This window comes from Vipera ursinii, assembly GCF_947247035.1.
Source record: "Vipera ursinii genome assembly, chromosome: 8".
NCBI lineage: Eukaryota > Metazoa > Chordata > Lepidosauria > Squamata > Viperidae > Vipera > Vipera ursinii.
The window spans coordinates 11574842-11600400 of NC_139519.1; the positions used below are offsets into that span (position 1 = coordinate 11574842).

Genomic DNA, 25559 nt, shown 5'->3' on the forward strand with positions numbered 1-25559 from the left:
CTCCTCCTCCTCCTCCTCCTCCTCCTCCTCCTCCTCCACCTCATGATGATGATGATGCTTTCATTTGCTGGTCTGTGACCCTAATAAGATTGATTGATCTCTGCTTCTTTGTCCTTCTCTCTTCCTGCCTAATAGGTGGAGGCTGAAGCTGTGAACCGGGCCATAACCATTGCCAACCAAACCAACTGCCCCTTATACATCACCAAAGTGATGAGCAAAAGTGCTGCAGAAGTGATTGCCTTGGCCAGAAAGAAGGGTGAGCTCTATTAATAGAATAGAATCAAGATCATGTGAAGTGTTAATATCACTTTACAATGCCTTGGTAAGGTCACACTTTGAATACTGCATCCAGTTTTGGTCACCATGATGTAAATAAAGACTTTATTTACTTTACTTCACCATGATGTAAATAAAGACTTTAAAAAGAGTACAGAGAAGAGCAACAAAGATGATCAGGGGACTGGAGGCTAAAACATATAAGGAACAGATGCTGGAACTGGGTATGTCTAGTTTAATGAAGAGAAGGACAAGTGGTGACATGATAGCAGTGCTCCAATATCTCAGGGGTTGCCACAAAGAAGAGGGAGTCAAGCTATTCTTCAGAGCACTTGGAGGCAGGACAAGAAGCAATCAATGGAAACTTATCCAGAAGAGAACTAACCTAGAACTAAGGAGAAATATGACAGTTAAAACAATAAACCAATGGAACGGCTTGCCTTCAGAAGTTGTGTGTGCTCCAACACTGGAAGTTTTGGGTGCTTCTTCTCACTGGAAGAAGAGACTGGACAGCCACTTGTCGGGAATGGTGCAGGGGTTTGAACTAGAAGACCTCCAAGGTCCCTTCCAACTCTTATTATTTTGTTCTGTTATTCTGTTAAGCCTGATGAGGAAAAACATGACTAATTTTTCCATTCTTGTTTCATAGCAACTGTCATAAATCTCCTAAACGGTGGGATGTCTAGCTGGACTTCTTAACTTCCAGAGCGGCTGAATTTTTGCAGGGAGCTGGTTGCACATGCCAAGTAGCTTGTTAGGCTGTTGGCTGTTTAAATCCATTTCCTTTCTGTAATTCCACCGGCTGGCTCAGTAGCTTTGCTAATGCTAGTTTGCAATAGGAAAGTGACCTCATCTTTTTAGTCCCCGCTAACTTCTTGGTCTCCACCCAGCCCTGCTAAGCAGGATTCCCTCCAACAGCTCCTTCCGTCTTTTATTTACACAAAACATAAACCTGCTTTTCCATATGTCAGTGCAGCAAGGCAGACAAATAGGATTTTGATTTCCCTGAACTGACTCCTCCCTGCAAATTCAGAACTGGATTAAAGAGGGTGCTTCAAGATTGGTAGAGGATTGAAACCCGAAGGGCTATTTGGGAGTCCCAAATATGAAGTGGATAGCAGATGCTCTGTTTATATGTTCAGCTGCACTGCTGAACTGGGCAGAGTTCCTTAATCTGAGCCAAAAGCACAAGATCAGGGATTTCCAATTTTGACAACTTTTAAGACTTGTGTCTATGGAGATTCTCAGTCATCCAGTTCAAAGTGGATGAGGAGTCAACTATGAAAGAGAAGTCAAGGAGGCCATTTACATGTCAGAATTGAACAGCCCTCTCTCAACAGAGGGGATACACCATCATCTATCTCCAGTCTACAACACAATCCTTTCAGCAGTTCCAAGAAGGCTCCACACCCATTTGCGGTACTCAGGTGACCCTGACAACACAGACAAATCTGCAGGTGGCCTCAACAACTCTAAAAGAATGCAAATGACCAGCCGTCTACAAGGAGTATAAATACTTCCATTCCCCACCATCCAGTCAGAGCTGAAGAAGCTTCTTGGATGAGAAGCAAGACGTCTTCAAAGAAAAGCAAGAAAGTCTAGTTGCCTCGTGAAAAAGCATGTTTGGTTTTAAGACTTGTGGCCTTCAACCCCCAGAATTCTGGCTGGGGAATTCTTGGGAGTTGAAGTCCACAAGTCTTAAAAAGTTCCCAACTTTGGCAAGCCCTGCGATAGATTAAGGTCTGGCGGTTGCTCTTTGCTCTTCTCTGATCTGCTTTTGGAGTGCTGAAAAAATGTCCTGTATCCCTGGTATTTGGGAGTAAATCCTTTGTGGCTGTCATAACTCCTGTGGCATTCCTCATTCTGATACAGGCAGCCCCCTTTTCCTTCTGAAGACGGTCTTCAGCACTTGTGAGATGGAGCCTCTGAAATAGGACAATCAAGGACCCGCTTTTAGGACTGCAGTTTTGATTGTTGCCTGTTTGTTGCTCCCAATACAGACGTGAACCAGAGCAGGAGTGCCCTGGGAGGGGTCCCATTACGGTCCTTAACCTACCTTCACCCCCTGCATGCCCCCCCCCAAAAGAGTATAGCAGCATTTCACAGGGTTACAGTATGAAAATTGTGGCTTGATATCGTCCCCAATTTGTGGTGGACTAGGAGCTGTTTTTTTCTGAACAGCCTCATCCCTGCAAACCCATTGGTAACGCGGCCTTTGTCACGTTCATGCTTTACGCTTTGAAAACAAGTCTTTAAAAATAAGACTTAAGGTGTGAAACAGCCTCAGAACATATGTTTATTTTTGCTGCTTATCACCAGGCTCTTTTATTAGTCCCAGGCAAAAATATTTCCCCACAGTTCCACCCTTATTAGAATTTCCAGTTAAATAGCATTGAGAACACCTATGCTCTTCTTCGTCTTGCATTGTTTAAGCTTTATTCATTTTTATAATAAAGCTTTGTTAGATGTGGTTGTTCTGTGCTTTCCCCCCCTTCTCCCCCTTCCTTTCCCTGCCTTTATGCAGGAAAGTATTTGAACGGGACACGGTGCAGTCTAAATAAACCCAGATTAATCAGATAAGCGTTTTTGCCTCTGGAGGTTTTACAGCGCTTAATAAACATTTTTATCTCTGCTCCTCAGCTTAATGTGTGGTTCTGCAAAGTGCAGTCACTGAATTATGGCACGCTGAGGCCTTACTTTTCTTTTATTTATCATCAGCTACTCTGTTGCATGGATTAAAAAAGAAGCTGGCAAGGGGTGAAGTTACATGGCTGGCAAGAGGGTTAAGAATCAGACAATAACAATAGGGTTAAATGTGATGCCTTGCAAAAAAAGATTTCCCATTGCATCCAAACTGGGCCACTCAGACTGTTGGGAATAACTGCTTGGAATGGGAGTTGGGCGGCATACAAGTTTAAACAATAACAACGTAGTAGTAGTAGTAGTAATAGTAGTAGTAGTAGTAGTAATAGGTGCCTTGGCCACTTGAACACCATTGGCATTGACAAATTCACCATTGGTCAGTTGCAAAAGGCAGCTTTACTCGGAACACAGGATGCCTCTTAACACCTTCAAACATCCACATCTGCCTATCCCAGGTCTTTGGGGTTCCCTTGATAGGTGGATAAAAATGCCAAATCCATTGCATGTTGATTAACTAAGTATTGTTTTCGCAGCAAATCTCACATCCATTTAAATCAGAGGTCCCCAACCTTTTGGGCACCAGGGACCGGTTCCGTGGAGAAAGGTTTTTCCGTGGACTGGAGAGTCCATGGTTTTGTGTGCTGCCTGCATCCCATGGATGGGGCTTTGCTTGTTTGTGCGGACTGGTTGCTGGTGTGCCGCGGCCCGGTACCAGTCTACGGACCGGGGGTTGGGGACCCCTGATTTAAATGATGGCCCCACCCTATAACCTGACTTTGCTCTGGTCTCCAGTTCTTCTTTCATAGTGAGCCAAGATTGAAGGTGAGTTGTTTATGAGCCTCGCAGTAATTCTCCTGTTCATGCGGTCTTGATTAACAGGCACTGTGGTTTACGGCGAGCCCATTGCAGCAAGCCTGGGTACTGACGGATCTCATTACTGGAGTAAAAACTGGGCCAAAGCAGCTGCTTTTGTCACTTCTCCACCACTGAGTCCTGACCCGACCACTCCGGACTTCCTCAATTCTCTGCTGTCCTGGTGAGTTGGAGGTAGTGAACGATCCTTACATGAGTTGATTCTGATCTCAAAGCACGGGAAATGTGTGCCAAAGCAGGAGGAAAAAAAAAATCTCTGTTCCATGCAGATGGCTTGGATTTGCACCGAGTTGACGGTGGATGTTGTGTTAAAAGGCTGTCTTCACGCCTTCTCTTCTTCTTGGATTTATTCACCTCCTCTGCATTACTTTGGGATATTTGAGACCTAGCCTGAGAATGCGGCCCTAGGTTCTCAAGGAAAGTCTTACTATGCAAATATATCCTCTTGGCACCGCTGTGATTAAACCTGGGAAACTTTTCAAAACTTTTCAGAATTCCAGTCCTTCCTTCCAGGCTAAGATTTAAGACCATGGCTGGTAATAAAGAGGTGATTTATAAATCTGAATAATTTCTAGTCCTACCTAACGTTTGTTTCATGCAGTGAGCATTGATGTAAGTGCAGGTTTTTTTTCTTTTTTGCTTTTGCTATCATTCTGACGTTGATGAATACAGCAACTCTTGTCTTCTGCTTCCAGTGGAGATCTCCAGGTTACTGGCAGTGGCCACTGTACTTTCAATACTGCCCAGAAAGCTGTTGGAAAGGACAATTTCACTTTGATCCCACAAGGAGCCAATGGAACTGAGGAACGGATGTCCATCATCTGGGATAAAGCCGTGGTAGGTTGCTATTGTTTGGGTTGGGATTAAGTCTACCAGTGCCAAACATGTCGACCATCTGTAACCAAGTTCCCTGCAGCCACGGATTGGCAGAAGCTTTCCAATGCTAACTTGGTTGATGAACATTGATACAGATGATGTGAATCCATTGGCATCTAGGGAATAAATTTGGACATTCAGATCAGTATCGGTATCAAAACATTTAGGGATTCTCCCTTGCTTTGATAGGACAGTATCATTTGAGATCACATTGTGATTAGCATTCATCTACTTCTGTAACTGTAATGATAATATGGGAGTGGCAGACAGGAGGAAGAACTGTAGCCTAGACAATCAGAATTGACTTGGGAGGCCGGTGTGTGGTGTTGTTGGTTCACATGGTGTGGTAGGATGGAGGGTTTGTTGTCACTGTGTGTTGGGGGGTGAGAGCACGGGGGGAGGCTCAGCTAATCTCAATGTACACATAGTTGTACTTTGACAATAAAGGTTTATTATTATTATTATTATTATTATTATTATTATTATTATTATTATTATTATTATTATGATGCAAAAGGGATCTCAGCCCATGGAAAGAAAAGGGGCAGGAGAAGCGTTTCATAAAGAACTCATCCTAGTCTTCTGGAAAGCAGAATTAAGTCCAGTCTTTCTCAGCTTGGTAGCCTTTGTTTGCTTAGAATAAATTTGTACCTGGGCAATAGAGTTCAAAAGCAAATAAAGCCAAAGAATCAGGCGTAGTCCAACAAAATAATTCCTTTTGCAGGCAGCTTGAAATTCCCCTTCCCCCTCTCAGAACAGGATCGGCATGGATGAGCACAAGCTGTTTCTTTGATGACCCCATTAGGTTTTTTCCCCCCTACTACTGGATTGGTTTTTTCCAGTGTGACCCATCTTTCCTTTGATTTAGGTTACTGGCAAAATGGATGAGAACCAATTTGTTGCTGTCACTAGCACCGCAGCAGCCAAGATCTTCAATCTGTATCCACGGAAGGGGCGCATTGCAGTGGGATCTGATGCCGACCTGGTGATCTGGGATCCAGACAGCATCAAGACAATCTCAGCCAAGACGCATAACATAGTAAGTTTGCAGATTAAAAACTAGGGCAGTATACGGGTGAAAATGCCGGGCTGCAGTGGGAAAACCTAGGGGCTGGCACACCATTCATCACAGAACAGCCTTGATGCCATAGGGCATGGAAGTTAAGCCTGGAGTAGACTTCTGCATCTCTGCGTGTCATAGAACATAGGCGTCTGTTGTCTGGAGATGGTTGCGTAGTTGTTACATTTATATTTCTGCAAATGTTAACATTCTGGGTAGGGGTGCTCAAATAGCAAAGCACCAACACGAAGTCAGAACAACCAATCAGCATAACATGTAGTTGCGATTTGGGAGTCGTGTGCTTCAGCCTGCCTGCAACCATTTGCAACCTACGTTTACCCATCAACCCCTTTGCAGCATAGGTGTGCGTCTACACCTATGCCCAGTTGCAGAAAAGTCTAAATCAAGGTTTCCTTCTACCAGCCCAACCTACCTTGATGATGGTTGTGGGGAAAGTGCTTTGAAATACATACTACGTCCTCCTACGCTGCTGGTCCAATCAAGATCACAATCCAAATTTTGTCTTACCTTGACAAATAATGGAAACCTTGCCAGCCAAAGCTTGGCAAACATGTTTTGGCTAAAGAAAAAAAAAAACATTGACAGACTATGTTTTAAGTTATTTGGGGGTATTCAAAAGAAAAAGCGAACTCATCAATTTGTAGAAGATTGAAAATGGGCTGCTTTTTCTCCTTACATTTGGCAATTCCTAGTATGTGACGCAGAAAGAACTCTTCTTGAATTTCTGCAAGATTCCAGTAGTGCTGGGGTAGGCAACCTTGGCTCTTTTAGGACTTGTGGACTTCAACTCCCAGAATTCCTGAGCCAGCATGGCTGGCTCAGGAATTCTGGGAGTTGAAGTCCACAAGTCCTAAAAGAGCCAAGGTTGCCTACCCCTGCACAAATGAAATTCAATAGGCTTAGAAATGTATCAATATATTTGCATTTAGATACACACTCCCTTTTGGATTTATGCATTCATTTTTAATAAATACAAGGGTGTCCTTGTAAGCATAATTGTGTCATTTTTTATCGATTTAACAGAATACCAATTAAATTGAAAATTATTTTTGAGATTTGGTTTAGAGATTCCACTGTATATTTCAGCCCCGGTAGAAGTGGAGCACAGCATTCTCTGAACCTCTGCAATAGAAGCAGCGACACAGTCGAAAAAGAAATCTTGTAATTGACCTTTTAGACCAGACATGTCAAACACAAGGCCCGGGGGCCAGATCCGGCCCGCGAAGTGGTTTCATGTGGCCCACGAAGCCATCCTGGAAACAGTGAGGGAACAGCCCCCACAGCCTTGGCCCTGGCCCAGAGACCCTCCTTCTGCCAGAGACCCTCAGATCTGTCCCACTCCTGCCCAGGCCCCCATAGGCACCCTTGATGCGAACGATGTAGAGCTGGCCACGCCCACCCAGTAGGCCACACCCACCCTGGCCATACCCACCCGGCCCCTTGAGGGCAACCACAATGCTGATGTGGCCCTCAATGAAATTGAGTTTGACACCCCTGTTTTAGACAATTTAATAGGAGCATTTTCTGCTTCTTTGGCCTTGAGGAAAAAAAAGAGAGAACAAGTGCTTTGTTGTCTTATTTACATCTCTAGCTATGGCAGAAAGCCCAGAGAATTTTTAGAAAGCAAGTTTTCTGTGTGTTTTCCTCTTACGAATCTTTTGTCTATTACAAAGATGCAGTTATTTCCTCTAGACAAGGATATGGGCTGAAGGCAGTGTTTATTTATTTATTTATTTGATTTATATACCGCCCTTCTCCCGAAGGACTCAGGGCGGTGTACAGGGCAATAAAAATAAGAATACAGGATACAAGATTTAAAATTAAATGATTGTGCCCAATGTAGTAAGTTAGTTAAAAATAATGTTAAAACCCCAAACCCATCAGACCAGGCCGGCTTGTTTGAATAGATAGGTTTTTAGATCACGCCGGAAGGAGCGAAGGTCGGGGGCCATCCGTAGTTCAGCCAGTAAGCGGTTCCAAAGGACTGGCGCGCCCACAGAGAACACCCTCCCCCTGGGGGTCACTAGTCGACATTCTCTGACCGGTGGTACCCTGAGGAGGCCCTCTCTGTGGGAGTGTACAGGACGGAGGGAAGTTGACGCCAGCAGTAGGTGCTCCCGTAGGTAATCCGGACCCATGCCATGTAGGGCTTTATATGTCATCACCAGCACCTTGAATCTCACCCGGAAGGCAACTAGAAGCCAATGCAGCTCACGGAGCAGAGGTGTAACATGGGAGTATCGGGAGACCCCCAAAAGAACTCGCGCGGCTGCATTCTGTACCAACTGAAGCTTCTGAGTGGTCCTCAAGGGCAGCCCCATGTAGAGAGCATTTGTGTTGACCATCTCTAAATTTCTCTTTTCACATGGAGATTACTTCAGGCAATTGGATGTCTTTGGGTGATCAATATTTGGTGGCAAAACCTGAAAGAATGCAAAGTATCCTGAAACCAAAAGGTGCATCTGGTGGTAAGGCTAAGCAACAGATGCTGGGTTTCAAGCTGGCTTCCAGAAATACCTTCGCCAACTTAAGATGGATACTTTAAAAAAAAAATCACCCATAGTAATAAACGGGCAAGCTTCCTCTGGGAGAAAACGTTTTGCTTGCTGTGGCCCAGTTTGCTTTCCCCAAAAATTAAAGACGATGTAGAGATCATGAGATAGAAAAAAAAATCTGCCTTATCCAAACTTCCTTAAAAAGAAATACAGTTAATCGGTTTTCTGGAACTCTGCTTCCTGATCTGAGACTTGGGGATTGGCAAATGTAACCTACCTTGGAGAACGCCAAGTTGGAGAAGATTGCAAAGGAAGACGTCAAGAGCTAGTTGAGGCTCACTGGGTTCCGACCGTTTTTGCAGCATGGAGGAGGGAAGCTTCAACGTGGAACGGCCTGGAGGAAGATACAGCTATATCTTGGCTGTCTCACTTACAAAACGAACTTTCCTTTTTGTTAATTTTAAATGAATTTTTATTATTTTTTTCCACACAATTCATACTAGACTTGGCGCAGTGGTTAGAAAAAAGAATAAAGGATAGGAATTCAGTTTGTATTTGTGAATAATAGACTCAGACAATACGTTGTTGAATAAGTACTATTGAATTGTATGCAAAATGAACTTTAAGCCCTGAAAATCAGCATCTTTGTCTAATAAAAACATTACAGGTAATCTTCAATTCGCCACCACAGTTGGGACCTGAATTTCTGTTGCTAATCCAGGCAGTTTTAAGAAACTCACTGCAATTGTTAGGTGAATCAGATAATTGTTAAGCAAATCTGGCTTTCCGCATTGACGTGGCTGGTTGGAAGCCAGCTTGGAAGGTCACATTAGCAATAGCACTTAGACACCGCCCCATAGTGCTTTACAGCATACACTGAGTGGTTTATAGTGTCAGCATATTGTCCCCCTTAATCTGGGTCCTCATCTTACCGACCTCGGAAGGATGGAAGGCTGAGTCAACCTTGAGCCAGTCAGGATCGAAGGCCTGGCTGTGGGCAGAGTTAGCCTGCAATGCTGAATTCTAACCACTGCGCCACTATGGCTCCTAAATGATCACAAATGGTGATCACATGACATTGGGAGACTCTAAGCATTGTCAATAAATACATGCCAGTTGCCAAGTGCCTTAGTCCATAGGGTCATGAGGATCCTTCAGCAGTTGTAAGTGCAGGTGTAAGTCACTATTTTCAGTACTGTGGTAAGTTCAGATGATCACTATATGAATGGTTGTAAGCCAAGGACTACTTGTATCTCATTGGAGTTCTGTTTCTGTGCTTCTGACAAGTTCTGGTAGCCTTGGCTCACTCCAGGTCCTTTTGCTGTAGTGGGATCATCTTGCAGGATCTGGGAATGGCAGTCTTCTTCCTGCCCTATGGAACATCTTCCTTGATGTCTGGGGAGCACGTGCAACGTGTTACCTAGTTGAGTCATGAAAAGTCCGCAAGAAAACCATCAAGCTCAGACAGCACCAGGGACAACACAAATCTTAACAGTGTTCATGCAATTCCAGAGATGACATTTCAAGGATGGATTGCTCATCAACTGTGGACCTCTCCCTCCTTTTGTCTTCCAGAATGTGGAGTATAACATCTTTGAAGGCATGGAGTGTCGTGGGTCTCCTTTAGTGGTCATCAGCCAAGGAAAAATTGTACTGGAGGATGGTAACCTCCACGTAACTGAGGGGTCTGGCCGATACATTCCTAGAAAACCTTTCCCTGACTTCGTTTACAAACGTATCAAAGCCAGAAGCAGGGTAAGTAGGTTGAATCATCACCACCTTTATGATCTGGTCTTGCAAATTATGAAGTAAATATAAAATGGGTCTGTTAGAAGGAGAATCTAGCAGTTGGGCACATCTTGGAAGATTAGCAGATTGTTTTGTTAGAAACGTCTGGATGCTTTTGATCGGGGTTGGAAATGTATGGAAATATAGAGAAGAACTATGAGTTTGGACTGATCTCAAACTTCCAATCTGCAGGCTGGCTGAGTTTCTTGAAAAAAATATTGGTTAATATCTCAAAATATGCAGCCTGCTTCTCAGCACCCATGTAATCATATTTCATGTGATAGAGTAAATGGTTCACACCATTACTGGGAACATCCCTCAGTGATGCAGTGCTTGATAGAAAAAAAAAAGGTTTTTCTGTCTTGCAATCCAGGACTAACACTTAGTCTTTTGATGCTTCTGATTTGGAATCTGTTAGCAAAGGTGCTTCGTACAAAGTCCCACAATGGCCCTGGTGCACACCCTGTCAGAATATATGAAGTTTCCTTAAATTTCATTGGAGTGTGCAAGTCTGTCTCCTTGCAGCAAATGTCCCCACAGGCCAACATTTTGCATGAGGTCTTTGTAAGCTTTTGATGTTCTTCCACCAGCTGTTGGTGGTCTCACAAGGGCTCATGGGTTTAGGAGAGCAGAAGACTTTTGAGGTAGTCTGGTGTGGTCTGCTGAAGGTCTTGTGTTAACTATATAAGGAGATCATAAGCAGAAATGCTGAAAACCGGGGAGGTGGGGGTTGGGTTTCCAACCTTGGCAACTTGTAAGACTTGTGGATTTCAGCTGCCAGAATCCCCCAACTTAGCAACTTTTAAGACCCATGGACTTGAACTGAGAAGATAGGAATATGTATAGGATCCAAACAAAAACAAACTGGATTATTTATCCCTACATTGCCAGGCATTTTCTCATTCTTTTCTTTCTTTTCTTCCTTTCTGCCTCGACATCGCTTTTTCCCCAAGCTGGCTGAGTTGAGGGGTGTCCCACGCGGTTTGTACGACGGCCCTGTTTGTGAAGTATCGGTGACACCAAAAACGGTCACGCCAGCTTCCTCAGCCAAGACTTCCCCAGCGAAACAGCAGGCTCCACCTGTGAGGAATTTGCACCAGTCTGGATTTAGCTTGTCGGGTACATACTTTCATGAGGCTAAACGATTGTCATGGAATGTTTGCTTTATTTGACTAGCATTCCGGGAGGGAAGGAGAAAGAGGGAGAGGATGTAAGAGATTTCTGCTTGCTAGCTTAGAAGGTTCTGCTTACTACTCCTGGTTCAGTGTTGTAGGAGAAAACACAGAGACAGTACAGCGAAACGTAGCTAGTTTATCATCCCCTGGGACACGTTTTGGGTTGCTGGAATGGAGATCTCAGTGAGATACCTCAGCATCTTCAAACTGCAGTTTCCAGAATTACTGACTGAAAAGATCGCAGTTCAGAATAATGCAACGACATCAGGCTATGCAAGGTCGTCCTTGGCTTTACAGCGGCTTACAACTGAGCGCAAATTTTCCATTGCTAAGGCAAGCGAGTTTAGCCCCATTTTACGGCCTTTCTTGCCACGGCTGTCAATCACTGCAGTTAAGTGAGTAAAATGGTTGTTAAGTGAATTTGGCTACCCTATTGACTGTGCTTGTCAGAAGGTGATCACATGACCCTGGCACACTGCAACCGTCATAAATATGAGCCAGTTGCCAAGCCTCTGAATTTTGATAAATAGACTGTGAGGATGCTGCAAGTCAAGGACTATGTGTGTGGGTTAGTTCACAGAGGAGGAGGAGGAGGTGGTGGTGATGGAAGTGATGGTGCCACCTTAAAAACAAAAAACTGAGCAGCCATCACAGTACAGATTCTATTGCCAGTCGAATAATCTTGGATGACTTTTAATGAGATGACCTCACGCTTGTCTATGATAATAGAAGACAGTGTAAGTCTGAATGCCTTGAAAACTTAAACCATTAATGTTGTTTTCAGATCTGCTTTTAAAAAGTGCAAGATAAGAAGAAATCAGTTAGAATTCCCCTGGGCCAAGCCATGCAGACCAAGCCAGTCTTTGTAAGGGATCTTCCCATTTCATCCATCCAGTACAGCAAGAGTCCGCAACCCCTGGTCTGCAGACTGGTACTGGTCCGTGGCCCATTTGGAATCGGGCTGCGCGAGTGGCGGGCAAGCGTACAAGGCTTCATTTGCTTATGTACGGGATTAGGTTGTGTGCGCGAAACCATACCCTCCCTCTCCACCACCAACGCTGCCGGTCCATGGAACCAGAAAAGTTGGGGACCACTGGAGTACAGACCAAGTCCAGATGAAATGACCATATTGATCAGTCGAATTCACCAGATTGCAGTCAGCCAAGTCAACGCTTTCGACTTAGTTTGAAATCACCGTTGAACTGCTCACTTTATATATGCGTACATCTTCAGTTTTTCACTCTGCTTCTCTCCCTCCCTCTTTCCAACTCCTAGGTGCACAGATCGACGATAATATCCCACGGCGTACTACACAGCGCATAGTTGCGCCCCCTGGTGGCCGCGCCAACATCACCAGCTTGGGTTAAAAACAACACCCGGAGGAGAAAAAGTCCACTTAGCAGATGGCAGGAGAGGGTGGGGACACTTGAAAAGACCTTTTTAAAAATTCTTTTAGAGCCTGTGAGGGTTACTGCGGATGAGCAGTGGATGAGGCCATAATCTCTCTCTCTCTCTCTCTTTCTCTCTCTCTTTGTCCCTCCCCTTTTCCTTTATTGTTAACCATTTCCTACCCCATCTCTTCACAAAACCTGCTCACTTCTCCTTTCCTCCACATTTGGGAACAGACACCTCTCCTCTCCCACTCCCCTTTTCTGCTTTTAGAAGAGATAAACATTGACGTGTAGAACTTGTAGTTGACGTGACCATGAGCATCATCATTTCTTTGCTTTGCCTCTTATTTTTTAAATTTTCTTTTAAAGGAAGGATAAAGTGAATTTCCCGTGAGCTGCCTCTCCCCCCCCAATCTATTAAGGCTGGGTTTAATAAAGGGTTTAAACTGGACATTTCCAAAACTGGACTCACCAATCATGCGACTTAGAACATGGGAATAACCATCCAAAATCCAAACCCATGGATGGCCTTCTTTCTATTTAGAAGGAGGAAGATTTTGTGCTGCTAAGTCAAGGTGTAATTGCGATGTGGAGAGAATGTATCCCATCTTATTTTGATATTTAATACCTTTATCCCACTCTTGAAGCAATTGAAGGATTCTTCATTTTCTTATATGTGAGAGTGTGTCTACGCATATGATTATGGACTTGTTCCTGCCTGTTGCGTTGTTTGAGATGCCTTATTTTAGGATGGAAAGAATCTTTCCATTTTCCTATTTTCTTAAAAGAGTTTTAGGGTCTCCATAGCTCCACCATATTCTGGTCATTTCTTGCATCAACTCAACCTTGAGTTTTGCCATCCAAATGATGGTCGTTCAAAGGTTCTCCAGTGTGTTCTTCTAAAGATTTGGAACCTAATGCGTACCTTCTAAAAGACATCCTCCACTGTACTTTCCCTAAAGTTACCTGGTTCTCTATATAGTGGACTCTTCCTTGTTTAAACTCTCTCATCTCTATGGGAAGTAGGTTCTTAGAAAGTCCAAGGCACAGACTCTTTGAGGGGTTGAGAGCTCAGAGAAGGAAATTGGATGGGGAGCATCTTTACTTCTTGCACTTAAAAGAGTTTTGTATTGAAAAAAGAAGACATCAATCCATTCTTGCCGCTATCCCAAATAAAAAGGGTCAGCTGCAGAACTTAATTGTCACCATGGCTTGCTTCTTATATTCTAACAATACACAAATTGTTTCATAGCTTAGAATCTTAAGTCTACTACTACAATATCCCCCTTGAGCTCAGTCTTCAGTTTTCTACCAATAGTACTATTACTATTGCTAAACCACCCAGAGAATGCTGTAAAGTGCTGTGGAGCAGTATATAAGCCTAAATGCTGTTGCTGTTACTAGTGAAGTCTTAGAGAGTTGGGTCTTGACTGAGTGAAACCTGTTATATGGGAGAGACATGTAAGACTGTTTCCCAGAATGCAAGAAAAAGAAAATGGATGGAACCCAGTGTGGCAAATAGAAATCCTTGCAGTTCTTTGATCACAATGCATCTGGATTAGCTTTGGAGGTAGGACTGTGCAACCTGTTTCGTGCAACAGCTGTTCTGTGCTTGAATTGAAGGTTTAAGGGAGCTGCTGCCTGAATCAAACCATGCACTCTTTGGAATGTTTTGTTCCACATGAGAATGAAGTAGGGTTGTTCTGATCTGCATGCAGAACAATTGTAGTTGCTTTGATCTGGACGCAAGTGGTTTGGGTCTTTGCCACCTTAGGGTACTTGCCAGGACTTTACCAGCTTAGGGTACTAAAAGAAAGATGGCAGTAGACATAATGAGGAATGCTGATGCGATGCTCCTTGCTAGACATGGGTGACAGCTGAGGTGAGAAACAGAAGTCTCTGAGAAGGTGTTAGGTTGAACCAGTGGAACATACTACTTGGAACTGCTGAGGGGAGAGGATAGGTGTCGTTCATTGGCTTCACCCTACTTGCCCATCCAGTTTTTGCTTGACCAAAATGCAAAATAACTGAAGCATTGAGCTTTTAGGTTTTCCTGACCTGGAGTGGTTCTGCAGAAGTTCTAAAACTCTGCATTGTTTGGAGTTGAAAATGAAATGCTTCTATTTTGTGCACTTGGCAGCGACTCTAACCTGCGTTGTCCAGTCACTGATCTTTAAATCCCTTGTGCTAACAGAAGGCAGTGTATTCCTGACAAGCTAGTAGCATGGCCAACTTGCCTTGAATCATCCTTCTTTTAAATATACGTGCAAAGGTCTGAATGTGGGTGGATTTGAAGTGCTGGCCTAGGTGCGCAGAGGCCTCTTAATTAATATTTATTATTGGTCCATTGAAGTGGATGATTCTCTTGGCTTGTTCCGATCCCATGATAGAATCCAAATGTGTATAATTTGCAGGATTCAACTGTATGTAGGCCATACAGGAACTGGCATAATTTCTTATTACGAACACTTCCGTTCAACCTTCTAGGAGGTTTGCAGGCAAAGACTTCCGAATCTCCCTTTCCCATCTTTGTTGAGTTGGTTGAGTCATTATTTGGTTACATCCTTCCTTTATTGTCTACTTCTTCCTTTCTTAAATAGTAGTCCTTGTGTACATGTATGGGATTAATTTGTGCCTTTACTTAATCTTGGATGCAGGTCTTGGAAGGGTTTTATAGCCCCCCCACTTCTTAAATCCGGTTGACCCCGCTAAAGCAAAATTTTAAATTTCTACTTTTCCTAAGCTAGACCAGAAACCCCTTGAAACCTATGAAGGATATGATTGAATTCAAGGCCAAAAGATTCCCAGATATTCCCTCATTAGTAAGTCATGAATGCTCCTTCCTCTCTTTCTGCTGACTTAAGGTCAGTCCAACATGCCTTTGTTCCTGTTACCACTTCCATGCATAGACCAAGCATAACGTGGTATTGCTTCCCAGTTCTTGAGTTGACATCCACAGATGTAGTCAACTTTATGAGTCTGTTCTGGATCCTTGAACTGTATATATTTTTTTCAGCTTGCCCCATATTGGGCTCACCTCCACACCATCACGTCTACTGGAATACGTGTGAAGCCTACTGTATGTGTTTGTAGATTCTCAACGTTCTGGTAGCTGTGGGGCAATGGGTGATGTGCATAATCCAGCAAGTTTGTGTTCCTCCTTCCATATATTCAGCCGTATGAAGATAGTCCCTAGGACACTTCCTATCTTTGGTCTACATTCTCCATTGCTCAGACAGGAGTGTAAAAACACCTGTCGTTTGGATGCTGAAATGTATGGTGTGATAGGTATGAAATTGGAAGTTAACCTGACTTTTTTCTTCCTTCCTTCCTTCCTTCGTTTTTTTTTCCTCATGCTGTTATGGGCAACGAATTCCAGACCATTTCAAATGGATTTCTTAATTTTTTTTTATTTACTTACGAGATTGCACTTTTATTAAGAAAATATTTAGTACGTGTAATATATATATGTTCAGCTATTTTTAATGTTATTTTTTTTCATTTGTTCTTTAATAATGAATTTAAGCATTTTTTTTAAAAAAAATGGGAGAAAATTCTTTTGTAAAAAAAACAAACTCCAAGCAACCGTGTTTGTTTCAGTTGTGTGAAATGCATGCAGCTCTCTGCTATTCACTTGAGTCTTCCTTCTCTCTCTCTCTCTCTCTCCCCCCTCTCTTTCTCTCTCCCCTCCATGTTCATAATTGTTGTTTTGCTTTGTGCTTTGAGATGGGGAATAGAAAAAGTTTTTTTTTTAAAAAAATTGCAGGCTGTGTAAGCATGTTCTTTCCTGTGGGAGCTCACTCGTTCCGTGTGTCTGTTTTTAATGACTGTCCTATGTAAATGCATAAAGAAAATGACACTGAACATGGAATTAATTTACCGCAGTGACTTGATGCTCTAAAAGAAGAGGGAAATCATAATTGCAGATAATTAAACTATGTAGAATTTAATACTAGATGGATTTTACCCCTTGGATTTGTGCTTGTGAAAATGAGTGAAGGAGCTGTAAGTGCTAAGATGATCATGTGTGTAGACAAAAACAAAAACAGAAAAAAAACCAACCCCAACCCTGATATTTGATCATTCTCTGGATGGGGAAAATAATGGCATAAAACAAGTCGTGTGTTCTTTTTCTTAAAAAAAATTCTGTGTTACATTACCATGGGAACTCCTTAATAAAGATGAAATGTTGTTGTTTCAGTTGCTGAGCTGGGGTCCAAGAGATTGATTTTGTGTGTTGAGTTTGTTGTGTTTGTCCATGCTAAGATTGCAGTTTCAGCCAGCCTACCACAACCTGGGGACTTCCAAAGGCCTGAACTTCCAACTACTGTAAATCCTTGACCAGTTAATGATAGTAATAGTAATAATAGTAACAACAACAACAATAAAATAACAACAACAACAACAATAAAGTTGGAAGGTACCTTGGAGGTTTTCTAGTCCAACCCCCTGCTCAGCAGGAAACTACCATTTCAGACAAATAGCTGTCCAGTCTCTTAAAAATTTCTAGTGTCGGAGCATTCACAACTTCTGGAGGCAGGTTGTTCCATTGGTTAATTGTTCTGTCAGGAAGTTTCTCCTTAGTTCTAGGTTGCTTTTCTCCTTGACTAGTTTTCATCCATTGCTTCTTGTCCTGCCTTCAGATGCTTTGCAGAATAGCTTTACTCCCTCTTCTTTGTGGCAGCCCCTGAGATATTGGAACAATGCTATCATGTCACCACTTGTCCTTCTCTTCATTAGATTAGACATACCCAATTCCAGCAACCGTTCCTTATATATTTCATTTTCCAGTCCCCCGAACAACTTTGTTGCTCTTCTCTGTACTCTTTCTAGAGTCTCAACATTTTTGTTTTTACAAAACTGGATGCAGTATTCCAAGTGTGGCCTTACCAAGGCATTGTAAAGTGAAATTTAGACTTCATGTGATCTTGATTCTATCCCTCTGTTAATGCACTGTGTTGGCTTTTTTTGGCAGCTGCAGCACACTGCTGGCTCATATTTAAGTGATTGTCCGCTAGGACTCCCAAGATCCCTCTCACAATTACTACTAGTGAGTAAGGTACCACCTATATTATGCCTGTGCATTTGGTTTTTCTTGCCTAAATTTAGAACCTTACTTTTTTCACCATTGAATTTCACTTGATTAGATAGCGCCCAATGTTCAAGTCTCTCAAGATCAAGTTGTGGAAGGAAAGGCTGGTGTCACCATGTTTCGTTGAACTTCAGGTTTTCTTCTCCTGCGTAGCTGAAATGGTATACTTGGAACCTGGCATCAACTTGAAATATAACAAGAAGATGCCAACTTCAAGTTATAGTTAAGGTTGCTGACTTTAAGGATCCAGGTGATAACACCAAACCATATATAATAAAATGTGAAAGTTTCCATGCAGATCTGCAGTTTAGTGCCGATAGCGGAACACCAAATGTTGAACCTATCGTGATGCCCAATAAGGCAAGTGTTTATTTTTGCCTAGATGTGCAAAGCATTGCACTGAGACCCCAAGCACGCACAACTTCGTGGACTTATTTTATGGAATGACGCACAAAGGTGCCTTACAACCTTGTCCCACTTAATTCAAAATGTAATTCTCGAATTGTGCCTGCTTGCAAGTAATTTCTGGTGAGCAAAATGGAATTTCCCCTGAGGTAAGGATCGCATTCTTTTAAACCACAAAGTAGTTTGATCTTAGCTTACTGTGTTAAGTTAGCCATTGTGTACAAATTGATTTAGGACTTAGCATTACCATTTGGCAGTATTTGAAATGATTCAAGGTAATACTTCTCATTCCATTTCCCTCTTTTTGAATAGTAATTTTATTAAAGGTTACAACAGTGAAAACTAATACGAAAAAGAAGGTGCTGAAAGGAAACAGGAAAAAAATAGAAAGAAATGGAAAAAAGAAAAATAAGAATAAAGAAAAAGAGATAGGTAAAGAAATGACTCTATCACAAGTATAAACAATTTTAGTAACCTGTAACCTTCTCTTAAAATACAACAAATGATCTTATATTCCATCTATATAAACAAATCCTTAAAACCTCATTTCAAGCCTGAAAATCAGCAAAGGTCCATTAAGGATTACCGGAGATGACAACATACCTGTTTTAACCTTGATCAAATAAACCTTATATCCCTTCCTATAACTTCTAATAATCTTGATGGTTAGCCCCTTTAAATAATGTTCTAGAACTTGGATTTTTTTTTTGTCCCTCTTCAAAAAAATAATAATACAAACTTCAAAGCTTTAGCAAGCCTCTTAGAAATCCAATATAAGAAAATTATTCTTTGTTATTTGCATATCTCCTTTAATTATTAAGACGTTAGCTGGTTTCTTTAATGCATCCAGCGTAACACCTTTTCCACGTGCTTGTCACCTTCCATTTTTTTAAATCCACTTTCAAATCAGTCTGCATTTTGTCAGAGAAAAACTCGTTCCTCTTCCATAACATCTTTTAAACTTAAAGGCAGACGGTATTAAAATTCTGGTGCCATTGTTCCAAAATATCTTTCAAACATGGCCAGTGTTAAATTTTTTAAAATGTTAAAAACGATGGAAACTAAACAAGGTGAGAAGCAACCTAGAAATAAAGTGAAATTTCCTAACCGAACAATCAACCAGTGGAACCGCTTGCCTTCAGAAGTTGTGAGTGCTCCAACACTGGAGTTTTTAAAGAAGAAAGTGGATAGCCACTTGTCTGGAATGCTCAAGCAGGGGGTTGGACTACCAGCCAATAAGGTCCCTTCCAACTCTCTTATTCTGTTATTTTGCTTCATTCTGCAATTGTAAGTGAAGTTTGATGAGTATTTCCTTGTCTAACAGCTGTAAGCCAGCCAAAACCTCTCTTGTTGGGAGGGAAATTATTGAACAGTGTGCCTACTTGCCAGCTCTTCATTCATTGGCTCTGCTTTTTTGATTCATCTTCAATCTTCCAATTCTTTCCCAGCAATTTTAATTTAAGAGTAATAAATCTGGTCTATTAACCATGATCACAGAAGTTGTTTCCAGCTTCTTAGGGCTTCTCACATCTTTCATGGAGGAACTCCCTCCCCCCTCAAAAAAAGCAAAGCCGAGACATGGATAATAGAGCACGTTAAAAAGGAAAGTCAAAGGTTCAGCAATCAAAACGAAAGTGAATAAAAGTGAAAGAATAAAAGTGAAAATGCTTTCATTGTGACTAACCCCATGCAACTTTAGCTACCTAATTTTGATTGCCATAATTACCACCTGAGGGGGAACAAAGATCCTGGTGTGGAGCTTGTTTGTTCAGTGTGCGTTCTGGATTAATTATCTACTGGGAGTTCCTGAATGAAGAATTGTTTCGTCCTACCAGGTGCGTTAATTACACACAATATGTTTTCTTTGAATTTCCATTCAGTAATAACCATATTATTTTTCACTCACTATGTGGCTTGATGCACTCTGCCATTCTCTGACTGGGATATAGTGAGTCAGAGAGAGAAATTACCTGCAATCATCTTTGGAGATCTTGGTGGAACCCCAAGACGGCATGGGCTATCTTTCTGGACAGCAATCAAGTTAGACTGGAACTCTTCAAAATTGCCACTTTCACTTTATAAAACCTTATAATAACAGGAATCCTAAGAAGGAATTCTAATTTCCAATACCCACTACTCTTGGGTTTACAAAGGCCCTTTAGCTTTATTTGTGAACCAGACAACAAACACTCAGCTTACTCAGTCATTTCCAGTAGATACAGTATGGATACTTCTCAAGCTTTCTGTTGACATTTATTCAAAAGCCTCTAAATAGGACTAGAACTGAATCCAAAGCTATGTGGCTTCAAAGAAACATATTTTGCTCACTGCAAATGGAAGAAAATCATGTCCATGTTGCAATGTATAATTTAAACTATAGCCAGCTTGGGACAGAAAGACCCATCTTCACTAAGTAGGGGGAAAGCTTAGATAAATGAAGCTTCGGCTATCACATCTTGCTTTTTTTCTCTTTACATTTGATCATCTTTTGCCGAGAATGTTTACTGCTAACTAAGGTATATTAACCATGGTAGAGACAAAAAGGTAACGTTTGAGAACACTAGATGGTAGCCAAGTTGATGGAAAAACAAATCGAGAGTATAGCAATAGCAATTGCAGTTAGACTTATATACTGCTTCACAGTGCTTTACAGCCCTCTCTAAGTGGTTTACAGAGTCAGCAAATTGCCCACAACAATCTGGGTCCTCATTTTACTAAGCTCAAAATGATGGAAGACTGAGTCAACCTTGAGTGGGTCAGGATCAAACATCTGGCAGTTGGCAGAATTAGCCTGCATTACTGCATTCTAACCACCGAGCCACCATGGCTCATATACAGGTAGGGTTTTTTTTAACTTATGACCACAATTGGGATAAAAATGTTGGTCACTAAGTCTTGGGGGCTTGTTAAGTGAGTTATGTGACCAGACATGATTTTACAACAATTTTTTTACCATGGTTTTTAAATGAATCACAATTGTTAAGTGAGTCTAGCTGCTGTTTGTTGGGAGCCAACTGGGAAGGTCATAAATTAACAATCACAAGACTGCAAGGGTGGCATGACGGTCGTAACTGAGGATGAGTCATAAAAAACTTCCAAAGCTGTTGTGAGTTGGAACTATTATTAAATGAATGGTCATATGTCAAGGACTCGCTGTATTGTTTTTATAAAACCAGCTTTTAATCCCCAGCAGGACTTTAAAAAATACAGTGATAATTGAGTCTGTAGCTAGTAGTAACATTACTATAAAAAGAATAGCCATAAAAATATTTCAAGTAGAGCAATATTTAATTTAATTTAATTGTTTTAATTGTTTTAATTGATTCAATTAAATTAATTGAATTGAATTTAATTGTTTTAATTGTTTTTAATTTTTTGTATTCATGGTTTTAACTGCCCTGTAAACCGCCCTGAGTCCTACAGCAGGGGTGTCAAACTCAATTTCATTGAGGGCCGCATCAGCATTGCGGTTGCCCTCAAGGGGCCGGGTGGGTATGGCCAGGGTGGGCGTGGCCTACTGGGTGGGCGTGGCTAGAGTGCGTATGGCCTACTGGGTGGGCGTGGCCAGCTCTACATCGTTCGCATCAAGGGTGCCTATGGGGGCCTGGGCAGGAGTGGGACAGATCTGAGGGTCTCTGGCAGAAGGAGGGTCTCTGGGCCAGGGCCAAGGCAGTGGGGGCCGTTCCCTCACTGTTTCCAGGATGGCTTCGTGGGCCACATGAAACCACTTCGCGGGCCGGATCCGGCCCCCGGGCCTTGTGTTTGACATGTCTGTCCTACAGGAATAGGGCCGTATACAAATCCAATAAAATAAATAAAAATAAATAAATTTATTTTATTTCCTGATTTTTTTAAAAAAATTGATAGAAACTTCTAATGTACATATGCATCTGTAATTCCTGAGTTTATTAACTAATAGAACCTAATATGCAATATCGAATGATATCAAAGATGGCTTTAAAGTACAGCTAGTCCTTGACTTAGCAAGTTTATTTAGTGTTTCAAATGTCTGTTGTAGCAGCTGCATGGTTACCTGATCAAAATTAAGATGCTTGGCAACTGACCCATGCTGGCTGGGGAATTCTGGGAATTGAAGTCCACGAATCTTAAAGTTGGCAGATTTGGGCACCCTGGTCTACAACAAACTTGGCCCTTTTATGACTTGTGGACTTCAACTCCCAGAATTCTTCAGCCAGCATGCCTGGTTGAGGAATTCTGGGAGTTGAAGTCCACAAGTCATTAAAGGGCCAAGTTTGAAGACCCCTGATCTACAATTTCTTGGCCATGCAAAAGCTTGAAGCTGCAGAAAGAGACCAGGGGCCCTTTAACTCCAGTCTTAATTGAGTGGATCTAAAGAATCACCTGATCCTTCTATGCTGTTCTGGGCTTTCTTTGATTGCAAACAGATGTGGGATAGTAGCCATTCTGTTCATAGTTAAGTTTGCCTTCAAACTGCGTGGAATTCTCCTGAGCCCTTATGTATCTTCATTTTTTTCTGTGAGTAATTCACATTTTATTGATTTCTTCAGGTTCTTCTGTCTAGACAGGACATTTATTTGGTATTGTACATAACATTTTTTGTTCACATAACATGTGGCTGGATTGATTTGTTTTTATAAATATTTCCTGTGCTGCCCGTGAAGAATTTGGGACAATTCACATTCGAAAATAAAACATAAATTAATTGAAAAGCAGGAGAGATTAGTAAAATGAACATAAATCCAACGCAGGTTTGACTAAACAGGAGCAGCTCTTGTTTCCTGAAAGCAGGACCAAGTATAATTGTTGAAATATATTTTATGAAGTTTAATAACTCCTGGTCGTGTTTCCTTTGATGATGGGAAAGTTTATTTCATTATTCAGGGTAGTTATAGTGGCAAACCTTCAACAGTCTTTGACACCTATGTACTTCCTCAGAAGTTTCTTTCTTCCTTTGGCCTCAGTTTCTTCATAATAATAGAATAACAGAGTTGGGAGTGACCTTGGAGGTCTTCTAGTCTAACCCCCCCCCTGCACAAGCAGGAGACACTATACCAGGGGTAGGCAACCTCGGCTCTTTTATGATTCATGGACTTCAACTCCCAGAATTCCTTGCATTTTTACGTGCTTTCGAACTGCTAGGTTGGCAGAAGCTGGGACGAGTAACAGGCGCTCACTCTGCTACGCGGCACTCGGGATTCGACCCGCCAAACTGCCGACCTGATCGACAAGCTCAGCGTCCTAACCCACTGAGCCACCGCGTCCCTCAGATTCTCTTACCACACCCTATGTCGATAAAGTAAAGTTGTACTGTGGTGTTTCTAGTGATAACTGTTTCCTGATCTTGCCTCCCTTGGAGGATTGACACACACACACACTTTTTTTTTTTAAAAAAAGAAATTATACCACTTGGGTATTGTGCTGTTTCATAGTGAAGTACGAGCGGTTGTGCTCAGAAGGTTGTGTGTATTGCCTGAATGAATAATAAGAAATTTCCCACCAAAATTAGCAACAGAAATTTTGGGCTCCTCTCAGGGAACTATATGCAGATCGTGGTGGAGAGAATTTCCCTGAGGATGGTCTCTAGAACGAGTCCGAAAGTTCAGGAGGCAAAACCTTTGGCAAAACCAATGACCCACCCAGATTGGATCCTAAACACAAGCTTTACTCTACGAGGTTTACTGAACTGTTCAAAAGAATAACCCTTCCTTTTAAAAAAGAGAAAGAACTGCAACCCAAATGGCTCCTTAATAATTAAAAGCAATGAAACTGGGAATAAAAGAAAATAGAATTACAGTAATTTCATAAGTAATCAGCAATGAATAGAAATGAACGAATGTGTCAGACTGGCACCAATTTGCTCCCTAGGAAAGAACGACTCTTGACTCCATAAGGCAGGGCTTTTCAACCTTTTCACCCATTGTACCACTTTTAGGATATGGCAACATCCGAGTACCACCAGTCGCCTAGCAAGGTGTCAAAAACTTGACGAAAAAAGGAAAAAAGTGATGAAGTACAGGTAGTCCTTGACTTACAGCACTTCGCTTAGTGACTGTTCGAAGTTACAATGGCACTGAAAAAAGTGCCCCCCAAGCCACAGCTGAGCAAGACACCTGCCTGCCTGCCTGGCAGCGCTCTTCCTCCTGTCCGAGGTTTTCATTGCTGTGAGCATTTCTGTTGAGGATTGGCAGCAGGGGTAGGGTGAGGGGTTGTTTGGTTTTTATTCCCCCGTCTTGCTGGGTGGTTGCAGCAGGTTTTATGACTGTCATAAATATGAATCAGTTGCCAAGCATCTGAATGTAAATCACAAGACCTTGGAGATGCTGCTACATTCAGCTGATCGGTACTTCTGGCCTCAGCAGAAGTGCCAGGATCAGCGCTGAGCTCCAGCTGTCTGGCGCTGATCCTGGCGCTTCCACTGAGCCCTGACAGCCCTGCAGCTCCAGCCATCTCTCGCTCAGGCTTGTGCGGTGCTGCCACCGGTTCAGCACATTCCCCTCCCCCACTACCACTTTTCTAGGATGGTCACATACCACCTGCCAGGTGCCAATGTACCACAGGTGGTACCCGTACCACTGGTTGAAAAGCCCTGCCATAAGGGTTAGAGAAAAGGTACTTTTACAAGAGATGTTGAGTGCAACGTGGAGCAAGGCAAGCTCTGAAGAAAAACCATGCGAAAATCATATATGGCAGGGGTCTCCAAACCCTGGTCTGTGGACCAGTACCGGGCCGCGGCATGCCAGCCACCGGTCCACACAAACAAGGAAAGCCCCATCTACAGGATGCAGGCTGCACACAAAACCACACACTCTCTGGTCCATGGAAAAACCTCTCTCCACGTAACCAGTCCTGATGCCCAAAAGGTTGCGGACCTCTGATATATGGAAAGCAACCCCCAGGGTCCAACCCCCCCGCCCCCCTTGGGAGAATAGTCCAATCAGGTCCTGTTCTGATGTTTTGGGAACCTGGTTCCTCCTTCCCCAGCACTCTGGTTCCTGTCTGCGTCCATACTCCCCAATTGCCCCATGATTCCTTCACACCTGCAGCACTCTTCCCCTTGCAAGTCCCCCCCTCTCCCCCAGGCTATGGCAGGTACTAGCGAGCTTCAAAGAAGACAAAGATACAGTATGCAGCTGACATTGTTTAAAGTGATGGTGCAGTACAGGATTCAGTCACAAGAGGGCTCCAGAGCATATAGATTTACAAGCGCTTTGGATGATTTCAAGCCGGAGATTGGAAGGCACAGTATATAGAGCTTGCCTTGTTAAGTTGAAACTGGGTGAAACTCGAGAATTTTGTAGGGTGTACCCATGTCAGTGTAACTGTTAGCATAAATAAGGGAGATCAGAGCAGTAGGAGCTGTGTGCTTTTTTTTCTATACAGCTCTGCCAGCTGCTTTCCTATACATCAGACTTCAGTTGAACTTTACCTGACTTGGTAACCTTATGTTTTTGATCTTTGGCCAATCCATCAGTTTCATCATTC

General features: G+C 42.5%; 1 protein-coding gene across 1 annotated transcript in view; it reads left to right on the top strand.

Annotated features, from left to right (window-relative positions):
• DPYSL2 (dihydropyrimidinase like 2) overlaps positions 1–16757 on the top strand; it is a 58700-nt gene extending 41943 nt beyond the window's left edge. Inside the window, exons 8-14 of the mRNA XM_083368405.1 lie at positions 136–256; positions 3799–3955; positions 4488–4629; positions 5537–5707; positions 9820–9999; positions 10986–11151; positions 12483–16757. Coding sequence (XP_083224531.1) covers positions 136–256; positions 3799–3955; positions 4488–4629; positions 5537–5707; positions 9820–9999; positions 10986–11151; positions 12483–12574 — 1029 coding nt within the window. The 3' untranslated portion in view covers positions 12575–16757. The remainder of the gene's footprint in view (positions 1–135; positions 257–3798; positions 3956–4487; positions 4630–5536; positions 5708–9819; positions 10000–10985; positions 11152–12482) is intronic.
• The last annotated feature ends 8802 nt before the right edge of the window (positions 16758–25559 follow it).